We start from the raw sequence: 16,864 nt of genomic DNA, 5'->3' as shown, positions 1-16,864 counted from the left end.
TATTTCCCTTTCCTTGAACTTCAGCTGCCCTTTGTGACTGCCTGAACCAACAGAATACAGCGGAAGCTGTCCAGCTAAGGCCAGGCAACTCCCATAACCCTGAGAGGGAATAATACAGTAGGTAAAATCTGTTAAGTATTAAGGTTATTCATTATGCAGCAACAAAAAACAGGAACATGGTTTTGACTTTTAATCATCTTTATATTTTCTTTGTTCTTGATTCTTACATTTGTATTCAGATTTTATAGCAATTTTATCTGTTCTTATTGCAGGTCACTTCAAATCCTTTTGGAAGAGGGCTTATATACAATGTAATCAAATTTTTAAAAGTGTTCTTCTGGGGGCACCTGGGCAGCTCTTGTCGGTTAAGTACCTGTCTATGTCCTGATCTCAAAGAAAAGACTGTGGGGTGCCTGGGTGGCTCAGTTGTTAAGCGTCTGTCTTGGGCTCCACATTGGGCTTCCTGCTCAGCAGGAAGCCTGCTTCTCCCTCTCCCACTCCCCCTGCTTGTGTTCCCTCTCTTGCTGTGTCTCTCTGTCAAATAAATAAATATGGTCCATATATACAATGGAGTATTATGCCTCCATCAGAAAGGATGAATACCCAAATTTTATATCAACATGGACAGGACTAGAAGAGATTATGCTGAGTGAAGTCAGTCAAGCAGAGAGAGTCAAATAACATATGGTTTCACTTACTTGTGGAGCACAAGGAATAACAGGGAGATGGAGAGGAGAAGTGAGATGGGGGAAATTGGAGGGGGAGACGAACCATGAGAAACTGTGGACTCTGAGAAACAAACTGAGGGTTTCGGAGGGGAGAGGAGTGGGGGATGGGTGAGCCTGGTGGTGGATATTATGGAGGGCATGTATTGCATTAATCAATATGGTGCATTAAACAATGAATTTTGGAGCACCGAAAAGAAATAAAATAAAATAAAATGGAAAATAAATAAATAAATAAAATCTTTTTTAAAAGGGAGAGAAAAGATTGCTTTGTGTGGACCTATTCTACCTTGTCTGCTCTTTCTCCCCCAAAACATACCCTTTTCCATGAAACTTTGATGGAAATAATGATGACCTCATCTATGAGGATTAAATGACTAATTTAGTCAGTGAATAGTTCCTCAAGAGACATTTACTGGCTACTACTGTATGCTAGATATTAGACCGGGTACCAAAAATACAAAGACGCAGGCAAGTTTACAAAGGGACTTTTGGGCTCCTGATTACTTACAGTTACAAAATGCGTATCATATGCAAGGTCATGTCTAGGCATGTCTGGAAGTCTTTAAATGCCTTCAGTGATGGCGAAGTATTTAAAATAACAATAACAAAATAAAGCAAAACTATCAAATAATCTGACAGATAATTTAAAAAGTGAATGGAAAAAGTTATACAGCAATTTTACAGTAGGTTCATACATCTATGAGTTTGGTATAAGAAACAGAGCTAATTGGGGCACCTGCATGGCTCAGTCAGTTAAGTGTCTGACTCTTGATCTTGGCTCAGGTCTTGATCTCAGGGTTGTGAGTTTAAGCCCCATATTGGGCTCCATGCTGGGCGGGAAGCCTCCTTAAAAAACAAACCAAAAAACCAGAGCTAACTTATTCTCTGCATAACCACAGAAATGAAATATTATACTAACCTTAAAAAATGAAATTACAGTTAATATAAAAGATTATGAGATACCACAAGATAAGACATTAGTCTTTTTTTAAAAAATATTTTATTTATTCATTGGACAGAGAGAAATCACAAGTACATATAGAGGCAGGCAGAGAGAGAGGAGGAAGCAGGCTCCCTGCTGAGCAGAGAGCCGGATGCGGGGCTCGATCCGAGGACCCTGGGACCATGACCCGAGCTGAAGGCAGAAGCTTAACCCTCTGAGCCTCCCAGGTGCCCCAAGACATTAGTCTTTTTAAGATGTTACAGTTTATTAATACATTCGTAGTCACCACTTCTTAGTTTTACTGTAATTAGAATTTTAAAATCCTTTTTACTGTAACTAGAATTTTAAAATCTTGGCTTGAACCTCAATCCAAGTAGTGTCACATCCATTAACTTTTCAAGATGGGAACCACAGCTACTTGTTTACCACTGTGTCTTCAGCATCTGGCCCATAGCAGGCACTAATTAAGAATTCGTTAAATCTGTGGTGCTCTTGGCTGGTCCAGTGGATTAAGCATGGACTCTTGGTTTCAGCTCAGGTTGATATCTCGGGCTGGTGAGATCCAGCCCAGCAACAAGCCCAAAGCTCAGAGTCGAGTCAGCTTCAGACCCTCTCTCCCCCTCCCTCTGCTCCTCTAGCCTACTCTTTCTCTCAAATAAACAAACAAACAAAAGAACTTGTTGAATTTATGTATTGCAAATATGTATTTAAGAGAATAGATTAAATGTAGTGGTTTTATACAAAAGGCAGGTCTGACTACTTGGTACAAACAGCCATGTTTCGGGTGTTGCAGAGAACTACTAAAAGTAGAACACACTGTCCTGCATGCAGAGTACTACATGCACTTAAAAACCTTTAAAATGAAATATAAATACTGCAAAATTCACAGTTTGAAATGAAGAATTTTTGGCGGGTCGCAGCTGCTCAGGCAGTGGAAGGAGCTGCAGCAGCCAGCCAGCGTGGCTTCGGGAAGGCTCTGGCGCCCCCTTGGCCTGCAACCCGGCCCGCTGCGGCAATGATGCCCAGGAGGAAGGGCAGCTCTACTGACAGTGCAGTGAAGGAGGAGCTCAAAAGGAGGTCAGACAGGTTGTCAGCTAAACCTGCTCCTGCAGAAGTGGAAACAACTTCCAAAAAAAAAAAAAAAAGGAAAGTAGGAAAGGCAGGATCCAAACTTAGGAGACCATGGTATCTGGGAACTGCTACTGCTGTGCTACTCCAGGTGTGACTTTTTCCTAATGAAAAGCCATCCCCAGTGACTCCACGGTCTTGTGACCTTTTTAGTGACCAAGATCGTGACTGTGAAAGTCTCAATCAGATGTCATACTTGCCTGAAACATAGAAATTTTCTATTTTCCTAAAATTTTGTAATAGCAGTAACAGATTTTTGTTTTCTGGCCTGGGTTAAAAAAAAAAAAAATGGATATGGTCATCCTGGTTTTTTACGGTAATATAACATGTCACATTTATTGTGTTGCAGTTTTAAAGAATTAAGAAGATTGAAAATACTACTAAGTCTAGCTTGCAAAGGAAAACCATTTTTGTGCTGTGTATGTCCCGGTTAGTGCTTGCCCGTTCCTTGCGTACTGTGATTATTCTTGATGATAATCTCAAAGCCACAGCTGAGGCCAAGAGAAAGGCAATGTGTAGGTTTTTGAGGATAAAGTTCTCAAGCTAAGGTGCAGTGAATCCGTGTGCAAGGGTACATACATCAGGACTTGTGTTCTTTGAGAACATAATGATTTAAATGTTGTGTTGTTGGTTTGTTTTGCAACTATGTATAAAGGAGTACATTATATCCTTCTATTATAAGAAACTCTGAATTAACCTTAAACAACACTGGAGTTGTTTCCCTGGAATACATTCAAGATTGCATTGTTCAAATTGAAGATCTTTGGAATGAACTTGCTCTTGAGTGTAATGTTTAAAAACTTGAGTTGGGAAAGCAAAGTATATGTAAATCATTGTAACTTTGGTTTTGGGTGTAATATTGAAACCACCTTCTGCAAAGACGTCACCCTTTTCAGGGGAAATTCACAGTACAATTAATTTTTGTACACTCAAAACCCAAGTGAGACTTTGGTGTTAGACCCCTTTTCTAAAAGTGGAAGCTTAGCACTGCACAATCAATTCTCTACTTAAACGTTGTACAGAGGGGCACCTTGCTGGTTCAATCAGTTAAGTGTCTGCCTTTGGCTCACGTCATGTTCCTAGGGTCCTGAGACTTGAGACCAGCATCTGGCCCCTTGCTCCATGGGGAGCCTGCTTCTCCCTCTCCCTTTGCCCACCACTCCCTCTGCTTGTGCTCCCTCTCCCTCTGTCAAATAAATCAATAAACTCTTTAAAAAAGCAAAAACAAAAACATACCAAATTAATGTAAAAGTCTCAAACTTTCTTTTCAGGAGAAAGTTCTACTTTTTTAAAAAAAGTATTCAAAGAAGGTATAAGCAGAGTATGTTAACAGTATTTCTCACAACAGAAAGTAAAACAGTAACTCTGTATAAAAAGTTAAGTAAACCAGGAATTTTTCACAAAGGCCAAAAAAATAGCCGATTTTGTTGCATAATGATGGAATAATAATAATATTATTATTACCCATCTTTGATTAAGTTGGTTTTTTTTTTTTTTTTTAGTAAACCAATTCACTAGAGTACTAAAGAAAGAAAGAAAAAAGGAAGGAAGGAAGGAAGGAAGGACAGACTTTCAAACTATTTATTACTCTTGAACTCTGGCTACGCACCAAATACAAGAAAAGCCAGCACATACATCAACTATTTTTACAAGCTCTTAGGGAACAGGAAAAAATGACAGAATGCATTTTACAACCTTTCTGAAACTAACTTTTAACTACAGAAATGAAAATAAATTTATAGTGCACAAAGTCATATTGCTTGTTACATATTCAGTGATGTATGGACAGTGAAAAAATATATCCAGGCTTTCCCACATAAAATGGATATAAATAAGGGGATATTTAAAAGTAAAGACTAATTTATATGCTTGAAGAAAAAAAAATCAAGACTTTATTCACTGCTTTAGAAATTATGAGTAGAGAAAATAAATTATTCTGAATGAAGCAAATACTGAATTTTGTATTTTAAACCTTTAATATAGGATGACACCTGAAGACTCCATCCAAATCTCAGATTAAATGATTCTATGAACAAAATAAATACGGAAAGGTGAGGACAGATGAAGAGAGTGGAAGAAAATACAGAAAAGCAAAAAGGTGCTATAAGGAAACACCCTCCCATATATACACGAACTAACACAGAGCTGAGAGAGGCACCTGTAAGAGGAAGAAAGACACACTTAGTCAGATCTTGGCTTCCCCGTGTGGAAAGCTTCCTCCTTGAAATTGTTCCATAATATTTTCTAGTATTTGTGTCTGAATGTCTGCCAGCCTCCTAGTGTACCTATTCTAAAGGCTTTTTTAAGTTTTGATGTTTTCCTAACTAGACTGAATTGATTTGAGAATCAGTTGTCACATCCTTCTTTATTGCTTGAGTTGAATTAAAATTTTGGTTAATAAGAAACTTCCAATTTTATACTTCCTCATCTGAATCTTGGTCATACATTTCCCGAGGCTGTCTCCTAATATTGATTACTAAATCAATGGTTAAAATTTTTGTTAAACACTGAAGAACTGAAGTTAGTAATTGGTATTTACCAGCTACTGATTCCAAACCTGTCTGACTGCTCACAATGGGTTGACTGGTTTGCAGTGCATGGAGAGTTCTTATATATATTTGTGGAAAGCTGTACTTTCCCTTCTTAGACTTATACAGGACTTGGGGAATGCCTAAAAGAGCATTAGCTATTATCATGCTAACCACAGATTCTTCTGACTGCTGACATTTTCTGGTATAGTTGAGAAGATAGTAATGTAATAGAATCTCAAAATTACCACCCACTGGCAAAACACAACCTGCTGGTAGAGTGGAGCAGCAGTAACTCTGGGAAGTACACATCTCCAGTGACTTCTCTCTCACTGGCAACATGTTTCCCTTTCCAGCAATTTTTGTGACTTGTAAATTTTCAGAGGAAATTTCTATTCCAGTGTTTTCTGCTGAATTAGCAGAATTACTCTCAATAAATGGTTCATTGTCATCAATTGTCCTGGTTTTAGTTGGAGCTAAACATCTCAGTGTTTCATTTGTCTGGTATGTATCTGTTGGTGTCACTTTTGGTGTGGAACATGGAATACAGGTTTCTAATTCTACACTCGGAACTACCAAATTTGAATATACTTTTAAATATGTTTGAGTTTTTGCCAGATTACCCTTGTTCTTTACAACTGTGCCCTGATATGGCCTCTGTATTAAGCCATTAACAATTTCTGGCAATGGATTACTTTCTCTGCTATCCTTATAAGTAAGAGGACTTGATGTATGGTTTTGATCACTGGTTTGTATCATGTAACTTAGATCAAGATCTTTAAACAGCTGTCGAAGCATTTTAAATGCTCCATGTAAAGCACCTTCATGTTGTTCGACAAGACCCTGCACTGGTCCACAGAGAACTATACAGTGTGGTACAAATGAACATGTGCTAATCAAACCAAGATGAACATACCTTTTGGATCTCAAGGTAAGGGGCTTACAAAATTTCACTGAAGCCGTGTTACAGATTTCATACTGTGAAGAAGCCTGTGGTAATATAAAGGGAGAAAGACCCATGACCCTTTGGATAAGAGAAACTTCTTCTGGTGATAAACACTCTACCACTGATATGCCATTCAGTCCTGCATAATAAGTAACTAAGTCCGGTTGTTTCACACTAGACAGGAGCAATTTTACATTTTGACTCTGTAAATGTTTCACTATTGCTTTTGTCTTTTCCATAATCCAAAACTGAGAGGTCTGAAACTGTGCTTCTGAATTTAGAATAAACTCTGATGCAGAAGCTGAAAAAAGAGGCTGAATGGTTTCTGTTACTATTACTATTCTTATGTCACCATCTGCTGGACAGTATACAGAAAAGTCTCTGTGAAGCACAAGCCCAGCTATGATCCTGGAGTCTGAGACAGGAAGGCCAGTGACGCCAACATTCAACTCTACAAAATAGTCATCCACTAAGTCAAATACTTCTTCAAACCCACTTTCACAAGCCATACACTTGAAAAAGTAGTTACACATCAACTGTGAAATAAAGTAGTGATTATTTCTCCCCACTCTTCCACAAAAGTATGCTTCTAGGAGCAGCTCTAAAGAGCTCCTACACAATGTTCTCTCTTCAGTGGATGAAGAAAAGATGGTCAGAAAGTGTTTACTTAAGTAGTGGTCCATAATATAATCTAATATTTGTGTCTGAAACGTCAGAAGAGCTTGAGAAATAAATTTCCACTGACAACAATTTTTCCAATGCCTTCTATGGGTTTGAATATTTTTGGAAATCAAAGAATCCTGTTCTTTGTCTATGACTGTATGAAGTCCTCTGAGTAAATGACAAAGAAGGATAATAAATGTCTTAGCACCATCTCCTGTTCTTCTTAGATGACTGGAAACACAGGCCACCACCATCCTGTACAGAAAAAGAAAGAAAGCAACTCAGATTTTCAGAGGGCTGCCTTCACACATGTAAACCAAGTTTAAACCATGGTTTCACAACCAAGGTCGTAAGACTTTAATGACTGATGTTTTTAGTTTTACTTTTTACGAAGTTTTACTTTGTTCTATTTTAAGATTCTGGCGTTGGGTGGAGCGAGGAGGGAAATATATGTTCTTGGGTGTTTGGCAAGATTTGATTCCCAAAAGAACGTTCCAAGGGACAACGCTCGAACCCTAAGCATACACTGGTTTCGTCCAAGGTGTCTCCCCAGGAGCACAGGCTAACGGTACAGGGAGATGGCCTAAGGAGCTCCGCTCTGGCTAGAAGAGTAGGACAAGAGCACCTGGCTAGGGAACGCTGTTACGAGCTGGAAATGTGCGACGCGGGTACCTGGCTATGGGATGCTCTAAGTGTAGCGCCTCCAGGAGGCAGCCTCCACTCCGGCTGATCAGCACCTCGCCGGTGGGCTTCGTACACAGAACCTGCCGCCCCTCCGGCCCCAAGCAGCGGCTCAAGATGGTCTCCAGCACTTCCGTCACCTGCAACGCCGCCTTCGCAGAACCGAGGGCAGCCATGGTGCATAAAGTTGGAAGAGCTTGCGGCGGAGAACCTGCACCACCAGGGAGGAGACAGGCGGCACCGCCGGAAACGGAAGGGGCGGGGAGGAGGGCTAGCGCCGGGGCTGCTGGGCTTACTCCCCTACCGCCCACGGGTCGAGTATCCGGCAGTTCGGCCAGCGGTCCGGTTAGTCCGCGAAGCTGGAGAAGTGGTCAGGGCTTCTCAGGAGCTGTACCTGCACTGGAAACTGCCAGCCCTTCCCCTGCTCCCTGGGTGAATTTATTCGCAGCAGTGGCTTCCGGTGCCACCAAACCTGTCTCCCAGGAAACGCCCTTCCTTCCCGGAAGTCCGCACGCTAGGGGAGCCGATGTGGAGGAGGGAATGGGTAGCCCCGGTGCAACGGGTTCGTGCCCCACCCCTGACAAAATCTCCGCGTTGGACTCAGGAGTATTCTGTCCACAGTATCACCAGTACTTGCTCTCCTAACCATCACAAAAACAGTGTCTAGATGCAGGACAGCGGCAGGCTTTCCGCTTTCTGCCGAGGACCTTGCCACATTTCCTGGGCGCGGATTTTTGAAAACCCCAGCCACCACACTTTTTCTTTAGCAGAGGACACAGATGTGAAAACAGCTACATGGGCGATCACTAGTATGCTTTAAAAACATAGTGGCCAGAGATTGCTGGATACAACTGCATAAGAAAACAGAACACACTTTCATATATTGAAACGCATTTTTTCTCTTTCAAGGATGAAATGGTTAACCGTACTGGTTTAGGATTTAGACTTCGGTTTGCTCTGACATTTATCTGTGACATTCAGTAAGTAAACTTTTTTGCCTCCACTTTTCTTAAAAAATGGAGATAATAGACACATAAAGGGAAAACTCTCACAAGGTTTTGCAGAGTGATGATGTTTGCAAAGGTTTTTTTTTTTTTTTTTTTGTACAATACCTGGCATATATACCAAGCACTCAACAGCCAACTATTTATAGCCCCCACCCCCAATTACTGTGATATTCACTAATGTATGGACCCACTCTACAAGAAAAGGATTCTTTTATAAAGTGCAGAAAAGCCAATTAGGAAGATAGGTAATACGGGACACCTATGACAGTGCAGTCAATATTAGACAATTAACCATCTTGCAGATTTTTTCATTGAGGTTAAACAATGAGGGGCTGTTCTCCTTACCTCTTATTCCTACGCAAAGGACAGGGGAAACCTGTAAGCCCTCCTCCTCGCCCCCACCTCCAATTAATAAGACAGAACCAAGTGATTATCAGCCAGAAGCAAAATAGATCCTGAGGAGAGAGCAAGAATGGAAGAGGAGGAGGATGGAGGAAAAGAGTAGAAAACCAGACTGGAATGATTTGGAACTCACCTGATGTTGACTCAGTATGGAATAAATGATTTGAGGAGAAAATCTTTTTATATAGGTTTTGTGTATAAATACTTGTTTAATAGTAAGTTTTTCCCTGGTTCCACCCATCACAAAACAATAGTGGATATAGCTATAGTATGTAGATTGGAACAGTGGATTACTCCAAACTTTTAAAAGGAAAGTGCTACCAGCAGGGTTCTATTTAAGTGTACAGTGGAAGAAGAATGGACCTTGAAGTCAGACATGGATTTAAACTTGTGCTTGCCATCACTCTACGTAGCTCCTGGAATCATTTAACTTCTCTGAGTCTCAGATTCTTTATTTATAAAGTTGGGTTAACTTCCACTTACCTTAAGGTTATGATGAGCATTTAAGAAGAATGAACATAAAGCACCAAGGAAAGCATACACAAGGGATTCTAACTATTAAATCCTTCCTAGCCCTTCACCATCCTTCACAAAAATTCCTACAAAAAGGATTTTTTTAAATTTAAAAACTAGGATGAGGGAAGTCATCATATATTATATTCAAAGTCATGTGATCACAGTTAGCTCTTTTTAAGAATTTTATTCAGAATGCCTACATGTAGAAGTTAGCATAATTTTACAGATTAGAAAAATTCAATTGTCTCTGCAAACATTTATAATAGGTTAATAGGAATAACAGATTAGAAATGTGATACATTACAAAACAGTTGCCTATGACTATCTGTACATCTACTATGCACCTTAGGGAAAGGATTTGACAGTGTGCTGTACTTACACTGCAGATAACATACTTTTATTCTATTATACAAAACTGACCAGTGGTAGTGTTTGAATTTATAAATGGCCATTCAACAGTATATTTAGCTTAGATGTATATTTAGCATGCTAAAAAGTGAAAAAATTTTCAACTTAAGTTCTGTGGCTCATCAGTTCAAATGTTTCATGGCATTTTTAAAATAATTTCAATATTATAATACTAAAATAATTTTACATGATAAATGCAAAAAGATAATATTTTCTAAACATTTTAGAAAGTATATTCACATTCATTTTGTCATGGGTTTCTTGTGGCTCTTCGAAATATGTTAATCATATGAAGGAGACACTGGTCTTATACAATTTTAACAGTCCATCTTTGTTTTCTGTAACAAAACAAACAGTATGTTAAAGAGTAACAAAAAGTAACTTAAATATACTAAATTCACACACTGTATGTAAACAAAATGAAACCAAATTACATAATAGTGGCAGATTACACATTTTAAAGAATTTCTTTATCCATGTAGTCAAATGAGATAGAAGTTGAAATGTAAACTTACTGATTTGTATGGTGTTACCCCTTATTGTTTTAAATTGGAAAATTTGGTATAAATGCTAATATTAGTATTTTATTTCTGTACATTTAACATAATTCAAAATAATCTACAGCATCATGTGTGGCTCATCAATATTGCCATCATCACTGTATATCAACCCCAAAAAACCCCCAAATATATTCATTACTCATTAGAAATGCTAAACACTGGAAAAAAGGGAATTTTATACATTTATTTTCTTAAATATTTGACTAAGATATTCTTCAAAAAGTTAAAACTGCCTTCTACAGAATTTTATGTGTATATGGCACAAGTTGACACCCAAAACAGTGTGAATTCCATCAAAAAGGCACTGTTTACAATACTCAGAATACTCTGACACGTCTACTTCAATGATATCTGAGAGTGAATATATTTGAAATAGTTAAATAGACAAACCCTTATAAAAGTACAGCATTACTGTTTATATATACTAGAGCTATATAAAAGGAAATAAAATGACACAGAGAAATGACCCTTTATGACAAGTAAGCCTATAAACACTTTGAATTATACTGGAGAGTTCTGTAACACAAAAATAACAAAAAGTATTTTGTTAAAGGCACAAAAGCGTGAATACTAAATGAGTGTTGTTTTTTACAAGGCCAACTTTTTCAATGGAATGGTGACAAAGACTACACTGTACCTTTGCAAGTGATACAAAAAAGTACTAACATGAAATACAAATAAAATATCTATTGCTGAAAATTACTTGTTTTACATGCCCTATTTACTGTCTATTCCTGGGCCAGCTACACCTCACTAAGTGGTAGGTAATTGAAGGCATAGTACATTTAATAACCAAAACAAATGCAAATGTCAATAATTATTACTATCTAAAATTTCCTGTGAAAAAATAAAATTTTTGATCAAATGAAAAAAAGTGGTCATAAGATCTTAAATCCTAGAAATTGTCATAAGATTCTCAGAAAACTGGGAACTGTAATCACAATTTTTATGAATCCATGTTTAAAGGAATATTAATTTCAGGTAGAGAACATTCAAAGTCAATTACATATATGGCTACATACAAAGTTAATTATGTGTTTTAAAGGATTCACATACTAAGCCTAGTATAAGCACTGATCTAAAACTAAGCCACCAATTCCTGAGTTTCGTGTTCAGTTCACAGAAAGGAACTCATACAACTAAAAGCATAAGAAGACCATTCGATTAGATATATGCTTTCAGTGTATAAGAAACAGTCATGAGTAACCCTGTTCTTTTTCATGAAATAGTTTTTGACTCGAGTAAAGAACCCAAAACATTGCCTTAGAAAAAGAAAATAATTACCTTTCCAGTCCTAGAAGATACTTATACAAATAAAACACTATTTAGATCACATGAAAATAATACACAAGTGGGTAAGATTAAAATCCCAAAGTGGGGTTATCAACAAAAAATTTAAAATAAGTTTTCAGGGTTTAATGATGAAATGATTTTTGTGATCAGCCAATCAACTTATATATGATATAAATACTAATTTAAACAATAAAAAGGATCAAATTGTACAATATTTACAAAATACCATCTATCAATGAAAAGGCAGTTGAGCATACAACATTGGTAACAGAAAGTAAGGACAAAAATTATATTGACAAGTATGAAATACCAAGAGATCCAACCTGTTCTGTGTAGTCGTATTATACCTACACCAGGTGTAGGTATATCTTATTTATATTTCAGTCAATTAAAAAAATGTTTTTGCATGTACATATGGAATACAGCATTATTTTGCCAATACTACATGGGAAATGGCTCTTTTTAAAACCTAAGGCTACTTAAGATAGCTATATTAGGGGGAAAAAAAGCAGGCTCTTTTTCATTACTTTCCATTTTTGCAATTTAGCAATCATTCCTTGATTTTATATTTATCATGGCATAAACATGCTAGTGTCTCACATCTCTTCTTAATCAAAGGGAAATGTAGCCAGAAGTTATTATTTTATTTTTATTAATAGCCATTTTGAAATCTATACTTTCAGGATTCTGAGACCTATCTTAGGAAAACACGTTCATAAGCTTAACTACATTTGCAAAAATTGCTTCTGAGGAATGTAAATATTTATGAAAAAAGTAAAAATATTACCCCCCAAATTAGGAAAATGTTTGCCTGAGCCTGAAAAAAATAAATCTTCAATAATTGTGGTTTTATCACAGAATGAAGCTGCTCAGAGGAAGAGAATAAGGAATTAAACTTCAGAACTTGATGCTCTTCTTAAATGCTCAACTTATTGCACACTTTAAGGAAACCAATTTTAATGTACATGTAAATGCTACCACACAAAGTGTCCTTTCTTATCGCCTTACTACCTTTCTCTTTTTTGGCTTTTGAAATAAAATATTGGCTATAATTTTTTCTATTCTATTTGTTCACTGAACACACTAGGATCTAAATGAAAGCTAAAATACGTGTTTCATACTGAAAGAAACATAAATTATCAAAATTTCATATGCCCTATAAACATCTCCAGAATTTGGCATATGCTATTGGACCAATGGTGTTACAAAAAACAAAAATAAGAAAAAAGAACAGCAATAAATTTTGACCAAACTTTTTTAAGCAAGTGCTTAAGGTGGTATTGTATAGGTGTAAGATATAATGAACAGATCCAAATAGCTGCATACCAATTTTTTATATTGATATACACACACATACATTTACACTTTTATCTATAAATATTAAATTCTAAGGGTTAAAAAAAATCCTGTGTAAACTTTTAAAAAAGCAATTCGCCATCTTGTCTCTCTCAGTACATCAATTTTGACTACACTTTGTTCTTGCTATTTCTAAGAAGACAACGGATCTGGGTGCTTTGGAAATTATTATTTTTTTTTAATAGGACCGTGTTTTGAACTACTGATGTCTATGACGCCATCATTTCCCATTCTGTAATTCCTTACAGATAAAAGTCTTGTGTCTGTTTTATGAAGAAAATAGATTGCTATATATATCTCATAAGAATGTTAATGCTATATCTCAGAACATACTATAGAATACAAAGACTACTGTCAGATATATGTAAGACACAATTGTGTATACATGTGGATTTATCATACTCACATGTAAACACATTGTCACAAAAGCTAGAAATGTTCTGGCACTTAACACATAGCTCACTTTAATAACCAATAGTTCTTATTTCAGGTTAAGGATAAAATGTATGAAAGGTCAACACCTCTACATTTATCTCTAAGATTTTTGTTTTAGAAATATTGTGACATTTTAATAAAGACCAAAGCAACTTGAACATTTGGTCCCAGGCCAAATCTGATCATTCCAGGTCACTGATTCAACTGTAAGGAACTTCTACTTGAACATGAAGTTTATTATAACTTGAAGCAAAATCAGGAGGAAAATGATGAAGTAGTCTTTTTGTTGCAGAAAATAATCCGTGGCAGGTGTGCTTGAAACTAAATGATTTCGAAGAGCCATAATATTTCTACAAAAATAAGAAAAAATAAATTTTATAATTACATGTCAAAAATGTTAGCAGAGAACTCACAACTTGATATATGAGTCTTATTAGTAAAGTCTTAGTTAACCAAACACTTAATTACATTATCTAAAGTACCTAGTACAATCAATTACGACTACCTAAACAGGAAGCTGATTATTCTACATGAAGCCATTTTTAGGTCTTGTCTAAATCTACATTCCATGTTTTACCAAAAATATTATTCAATGATGTTCATCAAATATAATGTTAAAACTTGATGATATAAAAATCTATCATCTTTCTCTCAGTGTTTTTAAAACAAAAATTATACCTTTTAAGTTGGCCCATTAAGGTTCTTTTACCTTTACTTTAGGGAAGATAGAAATAGAGTTGGAGAAAAATGTTAAATTCTCCAGGAAAAAATAATACAATAGACTTCATCTTGATGACACCAAGATGCAGAAGACAAGCCCCCTTCTGTAAAAGTGCTCATGGTCTAGTGGGGGCAGTGGGGGCAAGGTCAGCAGACACACACAGTAACAACTCTGTAGTCTAGTAAATGCTCAAAAGCATTATGTATGGAGGACTGTACAAGAAAAGTGGAGAGATTACTAACTACAGGGCATGGTGAGTAATGAGAAATGTTAGTAAATCTAATTAGATTTATAAATGAATGAACCTACTTGTTCATTTGCTTCCTTTCTTTCTCTATACTGGTAAAACACATTAATAGAAGAAATTGGGGTGAGAGTGGGGTGGGGTGTCTTCACTAACCAGTTTTTCTGTGTTTTTAGCCAAAAGCATTTAGTATAGCATGAGGATGGCATAAGCTCATTTCATGACTAAGTTAACATTTTGTTAGCATATGAAGTGCCTATGTAGCATCTTTCAAGTTAGGAATGTCAAGAAGTCTATTGCAGAAAACTTTGTTAGTTGACTTTCTCAGAAACCAGCCCACTTTCACACCTAACCCAGCTATATTTCTAGTATGCTACAGGGGTAAAATTCTTTTTTTTTTTTTTTTGAGATTTTATTTATTTATTTGACAGACAGAGATCACAAGTAGGCAGAGAGGCAGGCAGAGAGAGAGAGGAAGGGAAGCAGGCTCCCTGCTAAGCAGAGAGCCCAATATGGGGCTCGATCCCAGTACCCTGAGACCATGACCTGAGCCGAAGGCAAAGGCTTAACCCACTGAGCTACCCAGGTGCCCCTACAACAGTAAGATTCTAATTCTGCCCTCACAGGTGAGAAAAAACCACCACTTTCTCCCCATATTTTAGTGGTGAAGGAATTTCATAAGCGTTAGTAATCAGGCAATAGAAGCCAAGGTTCTATTTTGGCCCAATAATGTTATAAAACTGTAAAGTTTACATATAATTTCCTACATAACAGGATTCTTAACTATTCCTCTAGACTTAAATGAACAGCCACTGTCCATATAATTACCTTTTAATTTCTTCCTGTGTTTGTTTTATAGATTCGATGGAATTTTGAATGTCTCCCAGTTCTATCCCTTTCTTTCTTCTTGTATTTGGTTTTACTGACTGAGCTGAAAAGACATTTGGAATGAAACTGGTGAAAATAGCGACCACATTTAATTATAAACAATTTATATTTCAGCTTAATGATTCTTGTACAGTAAAATTTTCCTAGGCATTACTTTTATGACTTAGAGAGTAACGTACTAATACTCTGCATTTTTAAAGTTTCAATCATATCACTTCAAAACTAGAAAACTACAAATATGTTTAAAGTAACCAGAAATTAGTTACATTTTAGATGGCATCAGTTTTTTAAAACTCATTAAAATAGACAAGAATTCATTAAAAACATATGTATACCTTTTCTATACATTTTTATTGTCAACCAGTACACTGTATTTTTTCCCTCATCAAACCTTATATCCATTCCTTCCTTTCTGTTTTTGTTCAGATCTTAACCTCTCTCCACGTCTCAGCTTTCTCTTTTGTAAAATAGGAATAACAATAAAGCCACGCAAAGTCACATGGTGATAGTACAGTGTATTATATCTAGCTTGGCACATATTAAGTAAGTACTCAGTGAATGTCAGCTGATAAATTACAGGTAAATAGTGGAGTGAGTAAGAGAGTGAATCAGGGAACCAAAATATCTGTTATATATTACATATACATACTGCTTATGGGATATGTGACCCTGAGCAGGTAAATCTGTGTCTCAATTTCCTTTTCTATAAAATGGGAACAAAACAGCATAACCATTACTGCCCCCTCTAGCACACCAGTACCCTGTGACTCATATTTTTAAACTTTTATTGTTTTTTTTTTTTTTTACACTGGAAATCTTACCCCCCCACATACACCCCTTAAGCCTAGATTGCTATAATCCATTAGAAGTCCTAATAATTCACCAGGGTTCCTCTAAGAACTTTCCTCAAACTGAATTCAGCTCCCTCTCCCTTAAACTGTTATTTGTTGTCTACTAACTTCCTGGCATTCATCATTTATTCACTTCTAGTGTAATCTCTGTAAAAATAAGCTACCCAGCTTAGTGTGAGCTTAGTAGAGAACTACAGCTTTATTTTCTCAGATATTACCCGAATCCTTTCTTGATTATATCTCAGTGTAATTCAAGACATTTTACACATTATCTGACTTGAACAAGAATGGCATACTATTTAATTTAGTCCATAATTTTGATATAGTTATATTTTTACTTGTCTGTAACTTCTAAACACTACAAGAATTTATTCTAAAAATGGAAAACTTTTTTTGAAGCATGGAAATGAGTTCAAAGCTCAAAAATTGCTTCCTGCATTGAATCTAGGAAACCATCAACAATTTTTCAGAAGCTAACAAGACAGAAGAATTAGTACTACAGTGTGGTTCTTGATTTTCATGTTCTCTCTTGCCTTTCCCTTGTGACCTGGTCTTGAAATTTATTT

At 36.5% G+C, this 16,864-nt stretch overlaps 2 protein-coding genes across 10 annotated transcripts in view; both read right to left on the bottom strand.

Moving 5' to 3' along the window:
• Positions 1–4,366: 4,366 nt before the first annotated feature.
• Positions 4,367–8,045, bottom strand: BBS10 (Bardet-Biedl syndrome 10). Its single transcript, XM_059402429.1, has 2 exons — positions 7,609–8,045; positions 4,367–7,191 (listed from the first exon to the last, which is right to left on the bottom strand). Exons 1-2 carry the CDS (start codon positions 7,791–7,793, stop codon positions 5,214–5,216), a joined length of 2,163 nt encoding a protein of 720 aa, XP_059258412.1. The 5' UTR covers positions 7,794–8,045; the 3' UTR covers positions 4,367–5,213.
• Positions 8,046–9,711: 1,666 nt separating this feature from the next.
• The window catches only part of OSBPL8 (oxysterol binding protein like 8), a 154,415-nt gene continuing 147,262 nt past the window's right edge, over positions 9,712–16,864 (bottom strand). For all 9 annotated transcript variants that reach the window (XM_059402420.1, XM_059402424.1, XM_059402426.1 and 6 more), the window contains 2 exons: positions 15,388–15,490; positions 9,712–13,944 (listed from right to left, as the gene is read on the bottom strand). In XM_059402420.1, coding sequence (XP_059258403.1) covers positions 13,812–13,944; positions 15,388–15,490 — 236 coding nt within the window. In that variant the 3' untranslated portion in view covers positions 9,712–13,811. The remainder of the gene's footprint in view (positions 13,945–15,387; positions 15,491–16,864) is intronic.

The sequence above is a fragment of the Mustela nigripes genome, chromosome 6, assembly GCF_022355385.1.
Source record: "Mustela nigripes isolate SB6536 chromosome 6, MUSNIG.SB6536, whole genome shotgun sequence".
In the NCBI taxonomy this organism is placed as follows: domain Eukaryota; kingdom Metazoa; phylum Chordata; class Mammalia; order Carnivora; family Mustelidae; genus Mustela; species Mustela nigripes.
Note: the sequence above shows the minus strand (reverse complement) of the source record. Positions and strands in the feature narration are given on the sequence as shown.

Bases quoted from the DNA above. Each gene is read 5' to 3' on its own strand.
- BBS10 (XM_059402429.1), bottom strand. From the start codon at position 7,793: ATGGCTGCCCTCGGTTCTGCGAAGGCGGCGTTGCAGGTGACGGAAGTG. The intron at 7,192-7,608 runs GTACCCGCGTCG...TTTTCTGTACAG, and splicing joins TTAGAGCATCCCATAGCCAG to GATGGTGGTGGCCTGTGTTT.